Source organism: Athene noctua, chromosome 13 (genome assembly GCF_965140245.1).
Source record: "Athene noctua chromosome 13, bAthNoc1.hap1.1, whole genome shotgun sequence".
NCBI classification, from domain to species: domain Eukaryota; kingdom Metazoa; phylum Chordata; class Aves; order Strigiformes; family Strigidae; genus Athene; species Athene noctua.
The window spans coordinates 691555-713862 of record NC_134049.1 but is presented as its reverse complement, the minus strand read 5'-3'; the positions used below and the strand labels follow the sequence as shown (position 1 = coordinate 713862).

At 42.8% G+C, this 22308-nt stretch overlaps 1 protein-coding gene across 6 annotated transcripts in view; it reads right to left on the bottom strand.

Moving 5' to 3' along the window:
• Positions 1-22308, bottom strand: part of ALDH1A2 (aldehyde dehydrogenase 1 family member A2) — a 59784-nt gene that overhangs the window by 8218 nt on the left and 29258 nt on the right. For 4 of the 6 annotated variants that reach the window (XM_074916986.1, XM_074916987.1, XM_074916981.1 and 1 more), the window contains 6 exons: positions 17220-17281; positions 14351-14479; positions 14106-14219; positions 4059-4161; positions 1034-1218; positions 141-305 (listed from right to left, as the gene is read on the bottom strand). In XM_074916986.1, coding sequence (XP_074773087.1) covers positions 141-305; positions 1034-1218; positions 4059-4161; positions 14106-14219; positions 14351-14479; positions 17220-17281 — 758 coding nt within the window. The remainder of the gene's footprint in view (positions 1-140; positions 306-1033; positions 1219-4058; positions 4162-14105; positions 14220-14350; positions 14480-17219; positions 17282-22308) is intronic. The other 2 variants (XM_074916982.1, XM_074916984.1) reach the window with 2 other exon arrangements.

The window sequence follows — 22308 nt, the reverse complement described above, 5'->3', positions numbered from 1 at the left end:
TTTTTTTTTTTTTTTTAAATGTAGTGGTGATTTTCACTCTAAAGCTTTTGTCTCAGGAAGTAAACAAAACAAAAAAAAAAATCGTGGTTAGGACATGATTTAAAATCAGGACACTGTAAAATGCCCCTGTGTGTGAATACCTCCTCCTTGGCGATCCGCATATCATCCGTTACATTGGAAAACACTGTGGGTTCGATGAAGAAGCCCTTCCTTCCCAGCCCTTTACCCCCACATTCAAGTTTTGCTCCTTCAGTAATGCCGCTCTGAATCAGTTCCAAGATCTTGTTGTATTGGTTTTTATCAATCTGAAAGAGAGAAGAAACCATTTGACTTCCAAACTGTGCAGTTGACAATCAAGTCGAAATTGGTTTTTTAGGCAAGTCATGTCCCAGTGAGTAGACTCTTGCTTATATTCAACTACTCCCTGAGCTGGAAATGCAAAGACCTACAAATAGCTGCTGACAGGAACCCAGGGCTCAGTCTTCTTAAGGATGTGTCCCCCTATGTCCGTGGCTCAACCCACATTCTTGCTAAGCAGTCTGGTTTATAACCAAAGCAGATCATTATTTTTTGTCTAAGGTTAACTTCCTGAAAATGGTGCAAGTCCAGCTGGTTAAGAACATTTTCTAAAGACCTATTTCTAATTGTGACCATCTTTTGTTTAGAATTCCTGTCTCTCTAGTGGTTGACAAGCACAGTTATGGTTGCAGACAATTCTTGAAAATAAGTTCCCACAGAGACTTTTGAGAGCTTCTCAAAGTTTACAGCTCTGTCTTGGGGGGCTGAAGATCAGGATCTTGCTGTTAAAGCTGGGAAGCAAACTTACTGACATTTAAAATGAGAGTTTTTACTTAACAAGAAACACCCCTGAGCTGCACAGATTATCTACTCCTTTAGAACTTTAATCTTTAAAACGTTTATCATGTCAGCTACCCTGGACTGTGTGAGTGAGTATGCACCGACTGACCTCTGTCCTAGTAGAGTTTAAATGCTTCCAGGCACCTCCTGGGCTGTAGAGCCAAAATTCCTTTACCTGTGGTCCTTGTTCTGTAGTTGGGTCAAAAGGACTCCCCACAACTCTCCTCTTCGCACGTTCTACGCTTCTTCTAACAAACTCTTCATAGATTGATTCTTCCACATAAATCCGTGAGCCTGCAGTGCAGCATTGACCTTGATTGAAGAAGACCCCTTGGTGAGCTTGTTCCACAGCATAGTCCACTAAAAAATCAAGACAGCATGTGTTGCTCTGACACATCATAGACACATCTGCTATTGCACCAGTGTCACGTCCATTACATAGGTGCCACAGGCCCAAAACTTCAAAGCAGAACTAGGATTTGGTTAAAAACCCAAAGCACATACTGAATCAAACCATCCTATGGTTGTGTGGGGTCATAAATGAAGATTATTAATTTAATTTTGAAAACACCTAGTTTTTAAACATGTCTAAAGTTGATTTTTTTCCCTCTATTCCACCCTGGACACAGATACACTAGAGGGCTATTAGGACCAACTTTCTCTTTCAGAAACACTGGACTGCAAGGGACCACTTGGCACTTCAGGCATTGTCTAGGTAACGAAGGGTAATACATTCCACATGCCATCTCATGCCAAAAGTCACAAAATATTGCTTAATATCCCACTGCAAAAATTAAACCAAGACAGTGCTTTAGCAGTCTGTAGGAGTAGAGTATGCAAGAACAACTTCACCCGTGTCTTCTATGCCGTGTAATATTTCAACTAAAACTCTTAAGAGACCTTAGGAGGTGGACTGTGCCCCCACATTATAGAATTCTGTCTGACTAGGGTCAGTAGAGGAGGGGAAAATCTGTCTGTGATCCCACGTTTGCACTTGGTTTAATACTGCATACGTGAGAATTACAGCCAACCAGTACTTGAGAGAATCTGACTTTGATAATGACAAGACCTGTCCTTCCCAAAAAGCCAGATTATTTTTCTGCGAGAAACATCTTCTCGGCCTAGACAGGTGACTGAGTAAAGCTTTAAAAATATAGGTCGAGTATAGAACAATCAAACCTTGATTTCTACTCTAACTTCCTTGGAGGTACAACTAACGCATCCACCATCCAAGCAGGAGAGAGGATCCAGCCATGTTTAGACATTCAGAGCTAAATTCTCCCACTGGATGTAAGGGCTGACTAGACAAGAATATTGAATTCATCCTTAAACAGTGATGCCCTACAGCACTGTAATACCTCTGTTATCAGCTGTAGCACTTCGGAATATTGCTTGAAGTATAATCTTTTATGGAATAAACAAAGCAACAGCACTTCATGTTCAGCACTTTCTAGACAACTCCGTCTAATAGAAATGTCTTATTCTGCCCTCAGCGTGGTCTTGAGAAAAAATTATATAGGGTGTTCCCTGGACCATATTCAAATTCTCCCAGGCAGCTCCACTGGAGATTGAAAACACTAGTGGATAGAACTGATCAAGTGATGTTTCTGCCTCTATTCCTAACACAGTTTTTCACTGTGAGGGGCTTTAACAGTTCTCTGGGTTTTAGGTGCACAAACTTTCAACAGCTTTGTCATGCTTTCTGCTACCTTTTGGCACACATTGTTCCTCAAATGTAATCAAGAGCTGCTTTGGAATAGTGAACAAATTGCTGTGCTTAAATAATCAGAGCTCTGAAGTCTCTGTCTCCATCGAGTGCTGGTGGTTGTAGTTATGGGAAGACCAGAGAGCTTCAGTAGGATACACTGTGTAACAGACGGTCCTGGTGAAGACTGTGCTCTACTCTCTGCCCTGTTATTCCCCTGTGCCTGCAACTTCTCCCCAGGTCCTCAACTTTATGTGGCAGATGCAGCAGGTCACAGGTAAAGCACAGCTCTGTGTGGCAGCTAGGAGCCTTTGTCCTGCCCCAGCATCTACTGCTCTGCTAGGAGTGCTCTGGGCATCCAGTCTGAGTGGGATTGCTGGTGGGAGATGGAGAGAGTAACGGGGGTGCAAGGCTGTAACATCTGCATCTGGCTCCAGCTGACAGCAGCCTTTTTTCACCAGGATGGCTGTGGCTGTAATTTAGACCCTCAACTTGATAAAACATTTCCATGTAGAAAAGCTGCTGAAAGTTCTCAAGCTGTCCCTAGTCTTTCAGACATTGATAAGTTTTGAAAACGAATATCGGATTGTAAACAACTCTTGTAATTCATGCTATTCAGAATCGTTCTTCTGTTCACTTTCCCTTTTTAAATGAAAAGACAAAATCCTTATATGTCTATTTATTTGCGTTACAAAGTTCTCAGAAAATGCGCAGGGTACACTGTGCCTGTGCAGAGCCTGAAACAATAGCTCAAAGCAAGGTGTGAACTGTCCCATTCATCTTAATGGGGTGTTAACTTCAAAACCTCCTGCTGACAATTCAGATAGCAACATTTTTAACTATTTCACTGCTGATCATTTAAGCAGAAACTTCCAGTTTGTGTTTTTACCCTATCCTAAATGGCTGTCCTGTATCTTCTCAGGTGCCAAAAATCTCAGCTGCACAGTATCATCCAGCTGCCAAAATCTTCAGCTCCCTGCTGACAGTGGCAATGAGGATATTTCAGTACACAATTCTTCAATTGTGAAAATTTTTAAAATGGAATAATTACCATTTACAGTTACTATCAAAACAGTTTAATAAGGGAATACTGCACTGACTAGATCAGCAACTCAGGTATAAGCCCTCCCTTTTTATAACTGCTGTGAAGCAAAAAAATCACAAAATTTCCAGATTTAAAGCATTAAACCACCTTGCTGAAGAGTTTAGGATGACAAATGTGTATGGGACCATGACCATGAATCACACTGTCTCTATATGCTTGGTTATAACTTTTTTCCTGTTTTCTTCTTGTCTTTGAATCTGTGGGTTCTTTTTATAAAAAAAAAAAATCACATCTTGGGCTGCTTCTGTTAAGATTAAGCATGATTAGATGCAGCTATATTGATCCATTTCACTTTGTATGAAAGATATGCCCTAAAATGAAAAAAAAAAAAAAAAAAAAAAGACACCATACAAACATGTTTTTAAGAAAAATATGGAAGTGCTGACTTACAATCAGCATCTGCAAAAATAATGTTTGGGCTTTTCCCACCCAGCTCCAGTGTAACTCTCTTCAAATTACTCCTTCCAGCTGCTTCTTGGATCAGCTTCCCAACCTGAAAGGAAATGGAGACACATTGTAGAGGGAATGCAGTCATAGCGTTCACTTTAGCAGCCAAAGTCGGCTATCACTGGAACAGAGCTCTAAATAATCCAGCAGGTTCTTCAGTCCAAAGAGATTCTCATCAGCAGTGGACAGCTTTTCAGGTTTTTTTCCTAGAAATTGAGAGGGGATAAGGCACAGCAGAAAACGTTTGTACCCCTCACCTGTTTGTATCTATGCTAAAACAGCTTGAGGCTTTCCTTTAGGGTGCTTTACCAGGGCTGAATTAAAAATCCAAAATCGGTGTAACTAGAATTGCTTCCATCCAAACTAGTGGCACATTCACAGGGTAAACTATTATTAAGAGGTTTAGGTATATAATTTTTAGTGAAAAAATCTGATATCTAAGTATGTATTAAGCTTATTAGTATGCATTATTAATAACTGCTGTCATACTTCTTTATATAGCCCAGGTGTTAGTTACCCCAGATGATAACTGCTTTTAGAATTTATTTCACTCTTACTACTTATAGTTACTAAACTGCTAACCAGCCAGTTTGTAGGAGGGCATTTGTTCTCAAAATACAGTTTTCAGTGCCCAAAGGTTACAGTAATTTGACCATGAAATCAAGATCGAGAATATGTCAAATTCTGATGAAATGATCAGCCTTTTCTGCAGTATTAACAGCGCAGAGCAGAATACAAAGTAGAGCAAGAAGTTAGAAAAGCAGCATCCAAGACCCGACCCTCAGCTGCACCACAGATAATCTCCATATGGGTTGAGGAGGTCAAAAGCACCTTCAAAAGGTCTCTGTAAATTGTGGGGTCAGCTGGAGAGCCACAAATTGCAGATCTTGCCAAGGAACATGACAGCAGGTTAAATGGAGTAGCAATCCAACAGCTCCGTATTTGATGCGTTTCCACATCAGTACAGTTGGGAGAGGTAGTTGTGCTCCCTGGAAATCCTCCCCTCCCTGGATCAATGAATCCAAACTGGATCAGATTTTATACTGTTGCAGTGTAACCATGCCTCCCTTGCAGCTAAGGAAGTAATCACAGGTAGATTTAGGTCCCTCGATGGTAAAACACAGGATTGGGAGTGTCCATTGAATATTGAGAAGCTGAGAACCTTGGTAAGTGCTTTCTTGTAACCGGGACATGTTTTAAGGCCACACAGAAAGTCAGACCTGAAGTGAGATAGGAGTGAGTCCAGAGCTGACTTCTGTCTCCACACAGTGCTCTGGTCTCTCTAGCTGCTTTCTGTTTCTTAGGTCAGGTGAGTGAGAGTCCCTGCAGTAAGGGGTTAATGGGTGAGAAGCTAAGCCTCTTAGAGAACTGAAGGCAGTCTGCTGGTGAAAGTTAAGTCAGCACTGGAGTAATCAGAAAGCAAATGAAACAGAAACCAGGGCCCCCACAGAAAAAACAAAGCAAAACCCCCACAGGATAATGGAGGAATTGTCAACCACTTTATGTACCTTTGTGATTAACTGTTTATCTGGTGATACTACAGTCGAGTGTGACTGAGGTTATTTCTTAAAAAAAAAACCAACTTAAAATTAGCTTCTTTACCCCAGTATTGATGGAACGGAGTGTTGACATTATCATTAAATTCCTCACATATCCCCTTAATTGGAGCTGATTTTATTGCTATGTTTGACTGACAGCCAGAAGGGAACATGAAAAAGAAGGACCCTTTCTGCCCTCCACCCCCACCACATAGATTGAGCACGTCATCTGGAAATTCCAGTCTCTCAAACTGTGCTGAAAATGTACACTGGAAAGCAGCGAGGGTGCTGTGTTTACAGCTAGTGCCAGCCAATGCCATTCACACCCTCACTGCCTTGAACCTCCCTCTCTCAAAGAACAACCACCACCTACTTCCCCTCAAAAACTGACTAAGAGCAGAACAGACCAAGGAGGCCAGAGCAGCGTGTCCAGCCCACCATCTCTCCACCTTCCATTCTCTAATGTCAGAACTCTTTTGTCCATGTGAGTAAAGATTTTCAAAGGATTCTATGCAAACAAGTGAGTGGCAAATATGCAAGGCCAAATGTTATGTATATGGCAGATACTAAAGTCCAAAGGGCTTGGAGACAATGGTGTTAATTTGGAACAGTATGGTCCAGCGTATTGTTAGTACAGGGAGGTTGCTGTCAGGTTTCCAAGTACAAACTTGACAGACAGCTTCACTGTGTCCTTCCCGTTAGAAAGCAGGGTAGACATCAGGATGGTGGGGCTCATGCTGCTCAGCATTTTTTGTGGACTGTGCTCCTGTTGTGCCCTACGCACTTACAGGTTGAGAAAAGTCTTAGGGAAGGCACCAGTACTGTGATTATCTAGGGACAAAGGCAGCTTTTGTGACTGACCCTCTCTTTATGGAGCAAGACAGCATGAAAGGGATAAGTGATAGTGCTGCACTCTGTCTGGTCTTTCAGTACAGGCTTCCTGTGGTGTCTCCCAGCTCTATCTGTGAGCTCCCAACAGGCAGTACAGCCTTGCGAGGGAACACTGGAAGAGAGGACTCCCCCACAGATAATGGAGCTGTGCAATTATTCAGCAGGAATGTTGGCAGAGAAAGCCCTGACTCCCCATCCTTGTTTTGAATAGGCTTCAAGATTGATATCAGGAGTATCCCTGGATAGCTTGTGAAGTACCAGAACCCTGTAAGCTGCATGGAGGGTGAGGCAAATATAATTTGGCCCATCTCAAAGAAAACAATTTGTTATTCAGAACAACAACAACAAAGATTAAAGAAGCATTTTGTGGCACCTGGGTCCAAAAAAGCTATTTGAAAAATAGTCCTGGAAGGGTTTGCTTCTGGACTGTGAACTGTCTGACGTTAGGCTTAGTTGAGAGTGTATCATGATAGAAAACATTTGACTATTGCTTATTTATGCCTTCTGTGTTGGGAAGTTTAGTATCTCTTTCAAGAGAAGGCTTATGCAGGCACATTTTAAATACTTCGTGCAGAAATTCAGGAAAGTCTCTTGCCTTTCATCTTCTCTTAATTTTCTGGTTTCAGGCAGAAATCAATGTTTCTGAATGGTACAGGTGGGTTTGCCTGTGATTGTTAAAGCACCGGAAGGCTCATGAGTCAAAAGCAAACCTCCACGGTTTGTGATACCTCCTCTTCAGCTCTGCCAGTGTCTGGCTTCTCTGCTCTGAACCTTTCTTTGATCACAGACAGGTTAAGTCGTTAGGGAACACCTGAATGCAGGGGAACAGCACTTTAGCTGAACAGCGGGTCATTTTCTTGCACACTGCCACAGACAAGACTGTGAAGGGAAGACTGCACAGGGAGCTATATAGATGAAAAGATTCCATGAACACTGCAAAAATTGACAGAGGAGACACACATCTTCAGTTCCTTAGGCAAACACCTTAAGTAACGGGGCTGCCCAGCTTTGCTATCTATACCTTTCTCGGGATATTGAGAGAGTATCTGGAGAACAGCAAGTGTTTTAAGTTACAAAAGATTGATTAAGGTTCAGGGAGATGGTGTGATCAGACAGAAATTTTCTATCTCTTTTGGAATTGCAGTTTTCTCTCTCCAGCTATTGGGCATTGGATGTCTGTGTTTTGGCAAAACCTTCAAATCCATCCTGTTGCTTACTTAGTCCGTCTGATTTTTTTAAAATTCCAGATTGTATGAAGAATCTTTCGGAGAAACATTTTAGGACTGTATGGCATGTTCAGGGTGTGCCTCCAGCAAAAACAAGTGCATTTTGAAATACTGACATGACGAAGAGCAGCTTTATTTGATAGTGCAATGCCCTGTGTGAGGAGCTGCCCTGAAAACAGCAGAGTGAATGGTGCAGCACAAGTGAAAAGGCAATCCCAAACAGAAATTTCTGGAGAGAATCCTAAACGCTAAATGACTCATTTGTTCCTTGGGTTAAATCCTGGCCCCGTGGAAGCCTGTGGCTAAACTCTTGTTAACTTTGACAGGGCTGATACACCACCCTATTTTTAAGAAGGTGAATCCTTCTGGAATGTATCTTTTATAGGCAAAGAGGCACAAGAGTTGTCCAAGGACAGCTCCCTAAATTCTACCAAAAACACCAAGGAAGGGAAAGGGAAACAGCTACTTTCCATTCAGGAGGCACAAGCTGTCCAAGATACGATCAAAAAGATTCAGCAGAAGCAGGAAGGAATGATAATGTTGCCTTCCTAAGTCCTCTGTGTATTGAACAGGGCATGTGTATAGCATGGTGGACTAACAGACTCCTCGGAACAGGTCAAATCACCTTTAGGATTCTTGATGCTAAAGTAGAAAATGCCAGGGTGTAATTCTTTGTGATACCTCAAACCAGCAAGAGATTGTGTGATCCAGGAGAGCTGACACAAGTCATTGTTCGTGCAGTAGGCAGACATTCTGTCTACATCATGCATTGTGACATTCATCTCACTTCCGAAATGAAAGGAGAATCCTGCTGAGTAAATTAGAATCAGTGGTAATACAGCTGTTAGCTACAAACATTTGTTTGGCATGAATCAATCTTGACTCTCCTGTAGTTTGCTTTGATGGTCTCTCTAGTATCTTGTTGACTAATGATGAGATCATGGTTTGTTAATCTAAGTGCATAAAGAAAACATTCTGCCAAGCAAAATGCAGACTCTTTTGCTGGCGTTTATTGCAGTTGTTTATAGACCTTTTGTTTACACAGGCATCCAAACCAATTTGTTGGATATTTATTTGGGTTACTCTACAGAACTGCATGAACACAGACCTGAATCCTATCTTTAATCTGTCTGCATTTTAATGGGTCATAGTTTGAACAAAGTGGAAACCAGCCACTTAGGATACATTTCTTGTTGGCCAGGGCTTCAAATGTTTTGTGTGCTATCTATAATTGTCATCTCGAGAGTATTTAACAACTGGAGAGAGTTCTAAGCCACTCCAATTTAGAGGTAACACATTTGGCTTTGAACAGAAGTTATTAGAACTCATTAAAATTTTGCAACAAGCAAAATACAATTTTTAATCCAGCCAGTGCTTTAAATGCACATATTTTTAAATGTGTAACTTCTTGCTTTCCATAATCATCTCTAATCTGAAGCCCAGCGCATACTGTGCCCAACTGTTCCATGTGCACCAGGAACTCACAGGTACACAGTTCCCATTCAAATGGAGCACACACACACAGAGGCATGGCCAGAGAGCTCTCAGGAGTCCAAATGGCTGTATCTGCAAAGCCTGGAACTGAATTCGCAGATCTGAGTGGAAATAGAGGCAAATGACGAGTAAAGCAGCTTCTGATGGCTGCTTTCCTCTGCTATTGGAAGGACTCTCGCCCTTGCTACTTAGCAAAAGTTCTCTCAGAAAATAAGAAGGTAATATGAAGAACCTCTCTGCATTTCTGCTATGTTTAAAAATTGTCCCCTCATCAGCACTTGTCTTGGAAATAAATAAGGTCCACTGTTCATCTCTCTGGGGTAGAGACTTTTATAACCCCCCCTGTACTTCTGAGCTCAGCAGCCCAACAGCAGACATGTGTAAGCCAGACATCCTGAGTTTGGATCTGTTCTTAAACTCAGAAAATATAAATGTCTGAGTTTTATTTTAGTTAAATTGTTGCTACTAATTTTTTTAAGGAACTCAAATAGACAGGAATACATGGGACAGTGAAGAAGCTGAGGCAGAGAGGGGCAGAGTGGAAGGGAAGGGCATGTATAGTGAACAACTGGGATAGTGTGGGAGGTAGCTGAGCTTTACAGAACCACTCCCAAGGTCCTGAGAGTGAGAGTGAAAGATCAAGGAGAAATACAGTAAGACATCATGAGCTACTTAAATTGATTATGGGCTTTCAAGGGAAGCTGGGAAAGGGATAGGAGCAAGTGTTGACATGGTCAGACTGGCTGGAAGAAAGATTGGTTTTGGCGGTTTAATCTGATTCTGGAAGATGAGGAAAAAACGTGTCAGTGAAGCCTGAGAGGAGATTGCCATCATTAAGGAGGATCATGGATTAGCCCTGGTTCACTAAAAACAACACAGTAAAAATAAACACTTTTGTTAAAATGCCCATACCAAACAAGCTGCTGAAGTGTATGAACCAAAGCAAGCAGAGAAGCCAAGAAAGCTGCTGGAATCTAAGAAGGCACAATATTTTTAGGCTTGCTTTCATACTCAGTATGGTTTTCTTTCTTTCAGCGTGACAGTTGTCAAAGTGAAATTCATAGCTGCTGGGTATCTGCAGAACCCTTCCTAGGGAGCTGCAGAGGGAAGAGTTTTGAGAGCCATGCAGTAGAGGACTGGGAGAGGAGGTGATCCAGGGGATGGTGTTTCATAAGAAGCAGGCAGGCTAAGGGATGAAAATGCTGGCAGACTACTCTTTTAATGTGCATGAGCTAACCCATAAAAGGAGGGTCAGAAGGGAAGAGGGAGAGAAGTGGAATCACACAGTGATGGTACCACAGAAAAAGCTCTTCATGATTTTTCACATATTATTTGGGAGGGGGTGTGTGAAAAGTAAACAGTAGTACTTAAAACAACTTTCAAAGCACTAGAGAATCTAAGAAACAGGAAGGAAATAGAGAGTGCAAACTTGGACCAAGATCATAAATTAGAAGTCGTTCATGTGTTATCATTGCAGAGGCATGGGCTTGAGGCCTCACCATAGTCAGGAGTTTCAAGAAGTACTGGACTAATGCAAGGATGCCAAGGCCACTGGCTGCTGTTAGATACCACTGTCCACATACACGCGGGGGCTCGGGAAGTCTTGAAATTGCTGATTGCCAGAAGCTGTGAGGCTCCAGCAAGGACAGGTTCACTCCACACATTCTCTCTTCTATAAGCATCTGTTCCTGGTCATGTTGCAAGGTAAGGTGCTTGGCTGGATGGATCTTTGGTGTAGCTATGTCAGGCTTTATGAGCTAAGGTCATGAACTTGGCCTTTTGGCTCAGTAGTTCTATGGATTCGTTCTACAAATTTTGGAAAACATTAGCATTAAATTTGCTGTGGGGAGAGCAGCCTGGTTTCTGCCTTTCACAAAACTTTGCAGGAAATAGCCATAAGTATATACTTCAAAGGGATGGAACCTCATGGTGAAAACTTGAGAAAAACCTGTGCTTTGGACATCTAAACTTGAAGCTCTTTGCTTTGTACTGATAGGTTTTATCATCAGCTTGCTCAGTTGAAAATATTAACTGCCTTAACTAGCACCTGGATGAAATGGGGGGATGGAGGTTAATCTGGTGGCATTCCCATATCTGATGGCTGTCGGACATCCACATCACTGGAGTGTACAGTTGACATGCCTCAGACAAGACCAGAGAGACAAAATATTTCCATGATTATTTCATCAGAAATTGAAATCTGTTTTGGAGAAGTCAAAGACTCTATAGCACAGCTCATACCACAGCATTGTGTTTAAAATGGTACAATGTTGACTTGCTGTTACAAAAATTCAGTGTTACAGGAAATCAGAAACAATATGGAATAGTTTACACTAACTCTGCATTAAAACGTTCCATCTGTTCTTGCTTTAGGTTCTTAGAGAATTGCTTTTTCATCTCTGTAATGCTTTTCACTTCCTATTGGTAAGACTTTTAAAGGTAGGCACTGAGTTAGTATAAAACCCACAGCTTTTTGAGTTTAAACGCCTATTAAAACTAAAGCTGTCTGGAACTACAATAAAAATTTATTTTGGCTACAAAAGACAACTTTGAAACCTAACCCATCTGTATTTTTCCTCCTCCAAACAGTGCAACATCCTGTATAATAGAATATTTATCTTAAACAGAGACCACATATCTTTATGAAAACAATTGTTTCAACTTAATTTATGGGGGGTAATCAGCTCATATTAAAGTTTTCAATATTCCAGGATGCTAATATAAATTGGTTACAGGAGATGTAATGACTAGAGTAATTCCACAGAATAATCTGAAATCTGATGTTGCCAATGACTTAAAATTTAACCTGTGTATATTATAATCTAAAATTGCCATAAAAGATTCATGGACAGGCATATAGTAATTGCAAAACAACTGTGAGTGCAAATTAAGCATCTGACTGTAGCTACATTTTACTGGTAATTCAGGCTTGTGTACAGTGATTTCCAAACATGATTACAGGGTAATTCCACAGGAGTAATTTATTTTAAACAATTGAGCTGGTCTCTGCAACCTCTGAGCCCACCAGGGAGATACCCACACATATCTAGTAGGGGTGCTTGGTCAGTGAATTTATCGGCTCAAATCAAAACCAAATTGACTCACTGTGAAGTGCAGTATTCCTGGGATGCATAAAGCCTCCCACTGCCACGAGTGGGAGTCAGACATATCAAAGAGAGACTGGATCCCTGGGGTTTAGCTCCCTCCATACAATAGTTTGTCACATTCTGAATTGAAAAGGACTGGGTTTAGCACTCTCTAAATATAATCAGCCCCGAAACTCCCACTGAGATTCCTTTCTGTCTGCCTTTAGACGATAAGGCCCCTTCTTCTGTGACTTCAGTCTGGAGTACCTCTGTCATCCCCACCCCAACCTGATAACAACCAGCTCCATGCATATTTGAGAGCAAGACACGATCTGAGTTTTGAGGGATTCATTGCTCTTTCTGTACATTATAGCCTTTGTCTTTGGACCAAACCTCTGCTATAACGTCTTCATCATCAGGTTCAACAAGGCTCAGTGCTGGGTCCTGCACTTGGGGCACAACAGCCCCATGCGACGCTACAGGCTTGGGGCCGAGTGCCTGGAAAGCTGCCCCGTGGAAAGGGACCTGGGGGTGGTGGTCAGCTGGCTCAGTGTCAGCAGTGTGGCTAAGGCGGCCAACAGCATCCTGGCTTGTATCAGAAATAGTGTGGCCAGCGGGACTGGGGAAGTGATTTGCCCCCCTTGTGCTCGGCACTGGTGAGGCCGCCCCTCGATTCCTGGGTTCAGTTTTGGGCCCCTCACCCCAAAAAGGCCATTGAATGACTCGAGCGTGGCCAGAGAAGGGCAGCGGAGCTGGGGCAGGGTCTGGAGCACAGGTCTGCTGGGGAGCGGCTGGGGGAACTGGGGGGGTTCAGTCTGGAGGAGGAGGAGGGGAGACCTCCTGGCCCTCTGCAACTCCCTGCCAGGAGGGGGCAGAGAGGGGGGATGAGTCTCTGGAGCCAAGGCCCCAGCGCCAGGCCCCGAGGGAATGGCCTCAAGCTGCCCAGGGCAGGGTCAGGCTGGCTCTGAGGAGATACTTCTGCACAGGAAGGCTTGGCAAGCGCTGGAACAGGCTGCCCAGGGAAGGGGTGCAGTCACCAACCCTGGAGGTATTTAAAAGACGTGTAGATGTGCTGCTTAGTGACATGGTTTAGTGGTGCACTTGGCAGTGCTGGGGTAACCACTGGACTCAGTATTTTCCAACCTAAATGATCTACAATTCTGTCATAGACTCATAGCAAGACATTTCTGCATCCAGGAGACACTGACTCCCTTTGTCTTCTGGCCAGCTTCTTCCCATCATTTGGGGAACAGGTACCTTGGACAATCTCCTTTTCTCCCTGCACTTCTTCCTTTTTAGACCTCCTCTTCCTCCTCAATATACTTGAATGCAGCATCAAATTTGAAGTACGTTTGCCCCGGTTTGCCCCTTTCTTCTCCCTTTTTCCCCAAGTACACCAAGATACACAAATTATGGATGCTAAAGCAGAATTTATGTGTGCTGCGATATACACGGGATGTTCTGCCTACTTGCATGTGATTCACATCCTCATAAGCCCACAGGAAATCCCAGCAATATTTTTCCAGGCATATCTCCTGTGCTGAGGTGCCGAGCACAGCAGGGGCTGGAGGAAAGGAGCCATTTCTGCTTGGGCAGTACTGCGGCACATTGAGCTCAGCTGGGAAGGACAGACCACTGTTATTTAGATGTAGCTCTTTTACTCAGTGACAGTGAGAAACGTAGCACCAGGACTTAATGCCGTCTCCCTAAGTATTTACTCGTGTTTTACAGTAGCAGATCCGTGAATCCTCTTACCTCAGTGGATCCAGTAAAAGCAATTTTATCAATGCCAACATGAGATGCTATGGCGGCACCAACAATTGGACCAAATCCTGGCAAAATATTGACAACTCCTGGTGGAAAGCCAGCCTGTCAAAACAGGAATGAATGAAGGAAGCATGACTGATGAAAACTGACAGAGCACGTTAAACAAGGCATGTGCTGGTAGTTCTCTCCCCACAAGGAGAGACAGAGATATTATTCCTGTCAATTATTCTTACCTCCTTGATGAGGGCTCCCATATAGAGAGCGCTGAGTGGTGTTTGTTCTGCTGGTTTAATAACTACTGTATTGCCACAGCACAGAGCTGGAGCAATCTTCCATGCAAACATCAGCAGGGGGAAGTTCCACTGTAGGAAAAAATAAAAGTTGATAGATGGAAAAATATTGCAGTGGTGTTTTGTTTTCAAGATGTCAAGCTGCTACCTCACTTACTTCTCAGGCTGATCCTCAACATAAATCTTTCCCAGCACAAAGCAAGGATTTTCTTTTTAATTACTGCCATTAAGAAAGCGACAATAGTGACCTTTTAGTTCTTTCTCTTTTGTTGAAAGAAATACAGCCCCACCCACAGTCTTCATAAAAGAATCTTCTGGTATCTGTTAATTTTTTTAGTCACAACTTCTTATTTCATTTACTGTTTTACAACTGGCATTTTAACTCCCCCATGACAAATAGCTCCTGCTTCTCATACATTTGGAAAGAACTGACTGTTCATGCTGAAGCATTTTTGGATGTAAATTTCCTATCCCTGAATAAATCTTAAAATATAAAATCTATACTCAAAATTATATAATCCTTAATTGATGAGATTACAACAAAAAAACCCCTAAATGTCAATGCTTGCTCAAAGCATTGCATTTTCTTGATAACTTCTTACTGAGGAATTTATATGGAAGACATTAAAAGAACAGTAAAAAACAAGTTGAGAAACACACTTTGCAGATACAAAATTTTGTATTGGCATTAATTTCAACTTCATTTATCTGCAGCAGAAGATGTAGTGAATTATATTAGTTTGATGCACAAATAAATTGTGGATAAAGACAAGAGTAAGAGGCCTTTCTGCATCAAGACCTGATCCTAACAGGTTAAGTGGATAGTCCCGCTGGTTTCAGTGGAAATGCCAGAGTAATAAAATAGCTGCATTTGCACAACCACTCTTATAAATGCATATCATAAACTCCTTTGGAAAGAAAATAGAAAATATCAGTCACAAAGAGTCAGCCACTGGCCAGAACATATTATTGCCTGATGCATATCAGCTGCCACTCTCACAGACATCTCTCTAGCCCCTGGCTAGCTTGGAAAAATACACAACTGTCTTTCCTTCACTGAGCACCCAATTTTTTACTCCCTCAGTTGTTTATAAACTTCAGAGACAAAGTGATGTTTTAATTCCATCTCCAGTATATAAACCTGGGAGGGGAGCTATAGGGCCAACAGTGTGCTGACAGCCTGCACTTCTAATGGTATTGCAGGGAGAGCTCTGAGGAGTTTTATAGGGCAGTATACAGCCCTGTTTATGCTACAGAGCTGCCAAAGAGCCTGTGTTTTGATGGAAGCTAGGATGTGAAAGAGGATGAGGAGTTTAGTGTTCGGCTTGCTGTTTAATTTTATTTTTGTAATAACATATTTGCTAGTGTAATGGCTAAGTGCCTGCAGCAGCCCAGGGCTGTACTCCGTGACTGGTAGCTGTGGAGAAAATAATGTAAGAGATTAGCAGCAGTGTTAGAATAGATGTGTGTGACAGCCATGCTGAAGTTTTGGAGGACAAAGTTGGGGGAAGAATGAACAATTACGGTAGATGGCTGGGTACCCTGAACAAAGAGTTTCACAAATCTAAACTAAGTAAGTCCTGCTTTTGGCCTGATCTCCAGCCCATGGCCAAGTTTCTTAACAGATCTGTCAGTTAAGCTCAACGAGACAAGCCTAAGAGATGTCCAGCGACTCTGGGCTTAGGTGTTGGGGATGTCATTTTGCAAATGCTTATTATGCGTGTGCTTGGCTGGGGACAGAGCTGTGGAATCCTTCATTCATAAGGATCACTCTGAGTCAAGTTAGGAGCCTGCCTAGGTGTTTGCAGGATGGGTGTAGCCACAGACTCTGAGTCGTTTGCCTGTTTCTCTGAGTTTCTATGGAGTGCCAAACACAATAGCCACCCCCTAACAAAGACATGAAATAACAAATATAAATAGGGAAAAAGGGCTTAACATTGTTAAAGTAATCTTTTCTGGCTGCTCCTCTTTTAACGGAATTGCTGCATGTTGCTGTTTAGTGGCTTTATGGTTAACATGAACAAAATAAAAAAACCAGCATCAACAAAAATTTCAGAGAATGTCCTGATTAGTTCCCCAGTGCTTTGTCAAGGAAAAAAGCTTCCACGCAATATTTTAATAGCTATATGTGAGCCTCCCGTTGAAATTTCTGCCAAAGCTGGTTAACTGGTTCTTCTGAAAAAGTTAGCTTCTCAGTGTAACTCCCATGCAGTGTTCAGCACGAGTACTGTAAGGATGTATATTGGGGTGTAGGGGGAGTATTAGATTTGATGAAATGCTGTGTTTCTCTCTCATAACAAATAAAACAAACATGTCATGTCTTTTATTAGCTACACAATGTTAATTGTAATGATATGTCTCCTGGAGTTTCCTTTTCTCCTCCAGCCTTGTAAAAGAAATAGCAGGAAAGAATGGAATTAAAATGCATCACATTCTCCCAGGAACTGAGGAGCCTGTTAAATCACAGTAAAAACTAAATAAATAAAAAGACTACCACAGCAAAGCATCAATTTTCCATAAGTTGTGTGAACATCCATAACCACTGACAGCATATTAACACTGTGTTTTGCTTTGCTTGTTTTAATCATGAGAATTCTATGACTTGAGAACTTAACTCCTAATAACAGAGCCTAAACCCTATTAGCATGTTCAAATAAGCATTTGCAGGGAGGCTGTTAAAGATATGTCAACAATATGAGCTCAGCTTTTTTCGTAATGGAAAACACACATAGCTGAGGACCATGTTTTATGTGTCTTTAAAGAGAGCTGGTTCAAATGAAAATAAATAGAAAGCGCTAGTAGAGATACTCACGGGGATGATCTGTCCACACACTCCGATGGGTTCGTGTCTTGTAAACGTAAAATAATCTCCATCTGAAACAGATGAGCATGGTTACTCTCAAGTGCAGTTTGACTTGGCACAACAAAAAAAAAAATAGAGGGGGAAAAAAAGCTCTAAGGATCAGCCTTTGATGGCAATAAAAGAAATAAAGAATTCATGGAAATGTTTTTTCATGAGCCAGCATGGGAAACGTAGGTTCAGGAGCAACCTAGCTGTTCTCTCTGTAGGACAAAGGGAGCAGGCATCCCATCAGAAAGTAACCTGCCTCGTTCCTGGGAAAGCAGACAAGCTCTACAAGAAGGGGCAGTAGCAAGGAGCCACTTACTGGCCTCTGCTGATTTCGGGGCAAGAGAAATGGAGGAGAAGTCACAAGGCAGTTTCCTGAGAGGCACGACTGGACCAGTACATAAAGGTGTGTATGTACAAGCAGATGTGGGGTAACGGAGTAACATACATCTCACTCACCCTCCGCTGAGGCCACGGGCGGTCTGAAGGAATGGAGTTACATACCACAAACTGTGCGTGTGGAGTGAAGAGGTGAAGCCTGTGACTGATGTGTAACTGAGCATGGGCTACTGCAGAAGACAACACTAAGGAAAATACAGGGGTCACCACAGCGCCGTGCTCTGAGTGCTGCCTTCTAGAGCAAGGCCTGGAGCAGAAATGCCTCCAGCTAAACCGGCAGCTTAAGCTGACAGGGAAAAGCTGGATGCAACTAGAAGACAAGACAACAGAGAACAAGAGCAGTTTTCACAAACCTTTTGGGTAGAAGTGAATAAATAAATTAAAGGACCAGGTCACTGAGAACTTGGAAATTATGGGCTTTTCTCACTGAACTTGTGACAGAAATAAGAACATGGACTAAGCTCCTAGCAATAAAGATGCAGGAAAGGCAGAGTGCCTATTCACAGACAGCAGGTGTGAATGGTATGAGGCTAAAGGGAATTACTTAAATAACTCTCAGATCTGGTAATTATTTTTAAGGTCCTGATGAACAAAAAATGGCAAAAAACTCAAGGGGTGAGAGGTGTCATTAGTTAAAGTGAGTGCCACACTGGTCTGCAGTCCTTAACTAAAGCAGTGTTGAGCTGGGGCAGCCTGAGCCGGGTGGGCGAGGTGGGCTCAGGCCCGTGGAACCCTCCGAGCCTGGCCGGTCCCAGCAGCAGCTCTCCGGGCCGCTCACTTGGCAGAGCTGGGGCAGGGGACGGTCAGGGGGCTGAGGGACTTCATGCTGCTCCGCAGAGCAGCAGGGCTGTCGCTGCCCCAGCCCTGCCCGTGCCTGGCATACGCGCCACGGCGGGACGGGCTGTGGTGCCATGTAGGCTTCTCCCCAGCTGGCAGCGAGCAGGAGATGCCCTGCCTTGGGTGGGGAGCTGTACGGTGTCGTCTGCCAGCTCAGCTCTGTGTGTGGCCTGCATCTGTGCAAAGCACATCCTTGGCACTTCTGTACCGAAACTGAGTCCTGTGGCCAGATAAACTAGTCCAGGCTCAAACCGCCTCTGAGTTTAGGTCAAATGTTTTTCAGCGAGGTTGCGGCCGAGGGAAGGGCTATGCTAAAGGCATGACCTGAATGTGCCCCTTGGCCTGTGGTGCCTGGTCACCTAGAAAAACTTGAATCTCTTAGAAAAAGCATTTCAACTAAGTATGTGAGAATGATGAGTAGGTTACCTAGGCTCAGTCACAGGAGATGATTTAGCAGGACAGGAAATGGTCAGACAGAGGAAGGGAGTAAGAGGAGGGAGATTACAGTGCTTCTGCTCCCAGTGTCACTGCCCGGTGCAGGGGTGTGTGCGTCCCTCCGCGGTTTGTGAGCAGCTGTGGCCTCTGCCCCGCTCGGCCCGGAGCTGCCGCCAGCCCTGTTCAGCGTCGGGGCAGGACCTAACTTCCCCTCGGAGAGTGCCTTTGGGAACCTGCTGCAGTGTCCTCTACTACACATCTGGTAACAATAAATGGGTTAATCCAGAAAGCTTCTTGGGTTTAAGTAAAGACTTCAACTTGAATTTGATTAGAAATAACTTCTTTTCAGGTCTGCTTATTTCTGTACACCTACTTTACAGGATTTGCTCAGTAGAAACCTGAGCTAGAGTAGCTAATGCATCAGCTGGGGGCCAGATACAGAGCAATTGTGAGAAAGGTAACAATAGTCTGCAACCAAGACAAGGGGCAGAACAGAGGAAATAAAGGAGGGAGGGAGAGAGAGAAAAGAGATTCACTTCAGGAAAAAGAGGAAGAAAATAGTTGCTCAGTGGGTTTGCTCTGCATTGACAAAATGTCATCACACTGTTCTGATATGTAGAGGCTTAACAACCACCCAGTGGAGATGAGAGTATTATTTGCTTCACAAATTGAGATGATCAGTTTGATTTTCTAGGTTACCTTTCACAGATGCCAGCAGTGGTTCACAGACCACAGGAAGAATCATCAGACCAGACAGAGGTAAAGTAGAAGTCAAAATACAGGGAAGTATATGCAGGCAAAACTGTCTAAGTGCTCAAGAGGCACCCAGGAGTCAGCTAAAAATACCAGCTTGTACTCGGTAGTACTGTGAGAGGTGGATTCTCAGCCAGAAGGTTGGTGACAACATAGCAGTAACACAGTTACGTTAGCACTGTCTGACTTTAGATTGCCACTGCATAATCATTGCCACATGTCTGCGTGCTTCATAACATAAAGTTATAGATAACCTGAACCTGCGTGCCAAGTCAGACAAATGGTGGTTAATTCTACCAAACGTAGGCAGAACGTTCTTTCCACAGAGCAGTACTCCCCATGCAGAGCTGCCTGCCCCGCTTTCTTCCACTAGACTCCAGACAGCTGCCCTTTTTGACACCTACTTCCAAAGTTCATCATCCACAGACTTACTGTTAAGGTGGGATTTTTGAGGTTGCACTCTAACAATATCCGTGTGAGCATATGTGACTTGAAGTTATTCAGAAGCTTCAGACGCCTCTGGACAGGCCAAAGATATATCTAAGAGCTGCCTTGTCCATAACGTAAAATAAGCTGTTACCATGGCAAAATAACTCAAGATCGATGAAGTGAATCCGGTTTTCTGAACAACAGCATAGAAAGCTCCCCTGTGCTCAGAAATTAAATAGACTTTTAAAACATTATAGCGTTTAAGATTAGTTTATACGTCATGCGAATGACACTTACTCTAAGATGCTATTGCTGATTATCGTGACTCTCTCCCTTCCACTAGCAGGCAGCCAGAAGAATACTGCCTGAGAGGGATCAGACAGTCAGATCCCACATCCAGTCTAAAAGTTTGTCTTAAAAGGTTTTTTAAAATATTCTCAGCTGATGTAAACTGGCATTCTTCAGTCCTCACTGATACTAATAGAGCCAGATCAATTTGCAGCTGCTTAGCACCTGGGCCAAAGATTTTTATTTTTTAATCAGAAAGAAAGCCCCATTTATCCAGGGATCTCACTCTGGGACAGCAATACCTTCCACAGATGTGTCTGCTCAGATTTCCATCAGGAGTCTCCATCCCGGGATATTTTATTTGCATAACAATCAAAATACTGTCACATGCCTCATACAGCAGGACACAGCAAAGAAGTGGGTGAGGGCCAAGTTGGTTCTTTAAGCTGTATATCACATATTGATTGCTTGCATTGAGTTTATTAGTTTCACAGTTTCTAGTCTAGCCTCATTCTGTTTTAATTTAAATGATCAAGGCTTTACACATGGGATCAAGCAGAGGGCAGTCTGAAGGTTTTAGCAGCTCTGGGACCAAAAGGAATGTGACTGTAAAATGCACTGTTCTTCTTCTACTTGTCTATCACTTGCCTATTTTTATTTTAGAGGAGAAGAAAAACTCAGCAAGAACGGATAAAAGATTAGGAGGTCTCAGATTTATTATCACACTGAACAGAAAGAGAAGGAGATTTAATAGGGTTTTTATTTTGGTTTTGTTGTCTTGTTTGGTCTCCTTTGATGAGCTGATGGTATGTGAGTGTAAAGAGCACCATTGTTTAACACTGGCCTTGCTCTAAAATCACTTTATGAGAATGACAAATTTATGGTGTGAAGCTAGAGGAATACAGAGGAGTGTTAAACCAAGAGAAAGAACTAACTGATACCCTGCAAATCTGTGAATGGACTTACGATTCTGCGCTACTGGTAACTGTGTTTGTTAGCACTGAAGTCTGCATTTAGGAAGGCATGCTGAAAATGTGCCTTCCTCTCCCCCAGCGTAGCCCACCTCCCTGAAAATAATCGGGGTTTCATCTGATACACTACTTGAGGACAAGAATAAGCAGAGAATATTTATTCTCCTTAAGCTGGCAATGCCTTTTGGTGACTGATCTAAATTCTGTGTACCTGCGGGGCTAACGAGGGAGAAGGAGGCATTCACTGACCAGGGAGAAAGAGATTAGGGCACAGGAAATTTGCTGAATATATGAATTTATGGCATGTGCTGCACTTTGCATGTTTAGATGTGAAAGTGCAAGCAGCGAATCCAGGATTTATGAATCTCAGCCTAAATGACTGTGGAAATCTTCAGAAGTCCTTACATGACGGTCTATACCTGAAATATTGTCACTTCTTTGGTGAAAATACACTAGTGATGATAAACATCAGTCAGCACACACTGCAGTTTGAATAAGCTGAAACACCATGATGAGTAATGCTGCAGTAAGAGTTACATGATCTGTTTTCCTCCCGAAAATTCTGGGGCCACATTTTCATCTGCTTGCCTAACTTTTGACAGTCTGGGGCTTTGCTGTACAGAGGCAAGCTCGTGTACTGCAGATATCATGTTACATAATGTCATTTTATGGAAATAGATGGGCAGCAGCAAAGTTCATTTATTTATGAGTGTGCCTTCCTCGTCTCCTTCAGCTAAAGCGTAATAAACGTGCATGCGCAGTGAACGGTGGGCACGTGAAGCCGAAAAGAATCCATAGAATAAATGTTGGTTTTCCTTACTGTTTTTCCAAAGATTTATTTGATGCAGGTAAAAGATGAGTATATTCATCTTAATGACTGCACCTGCATAAAATCATTCTTGGCTATCATGTGCCTTTTTGCATAATTATAGCAATCAGTA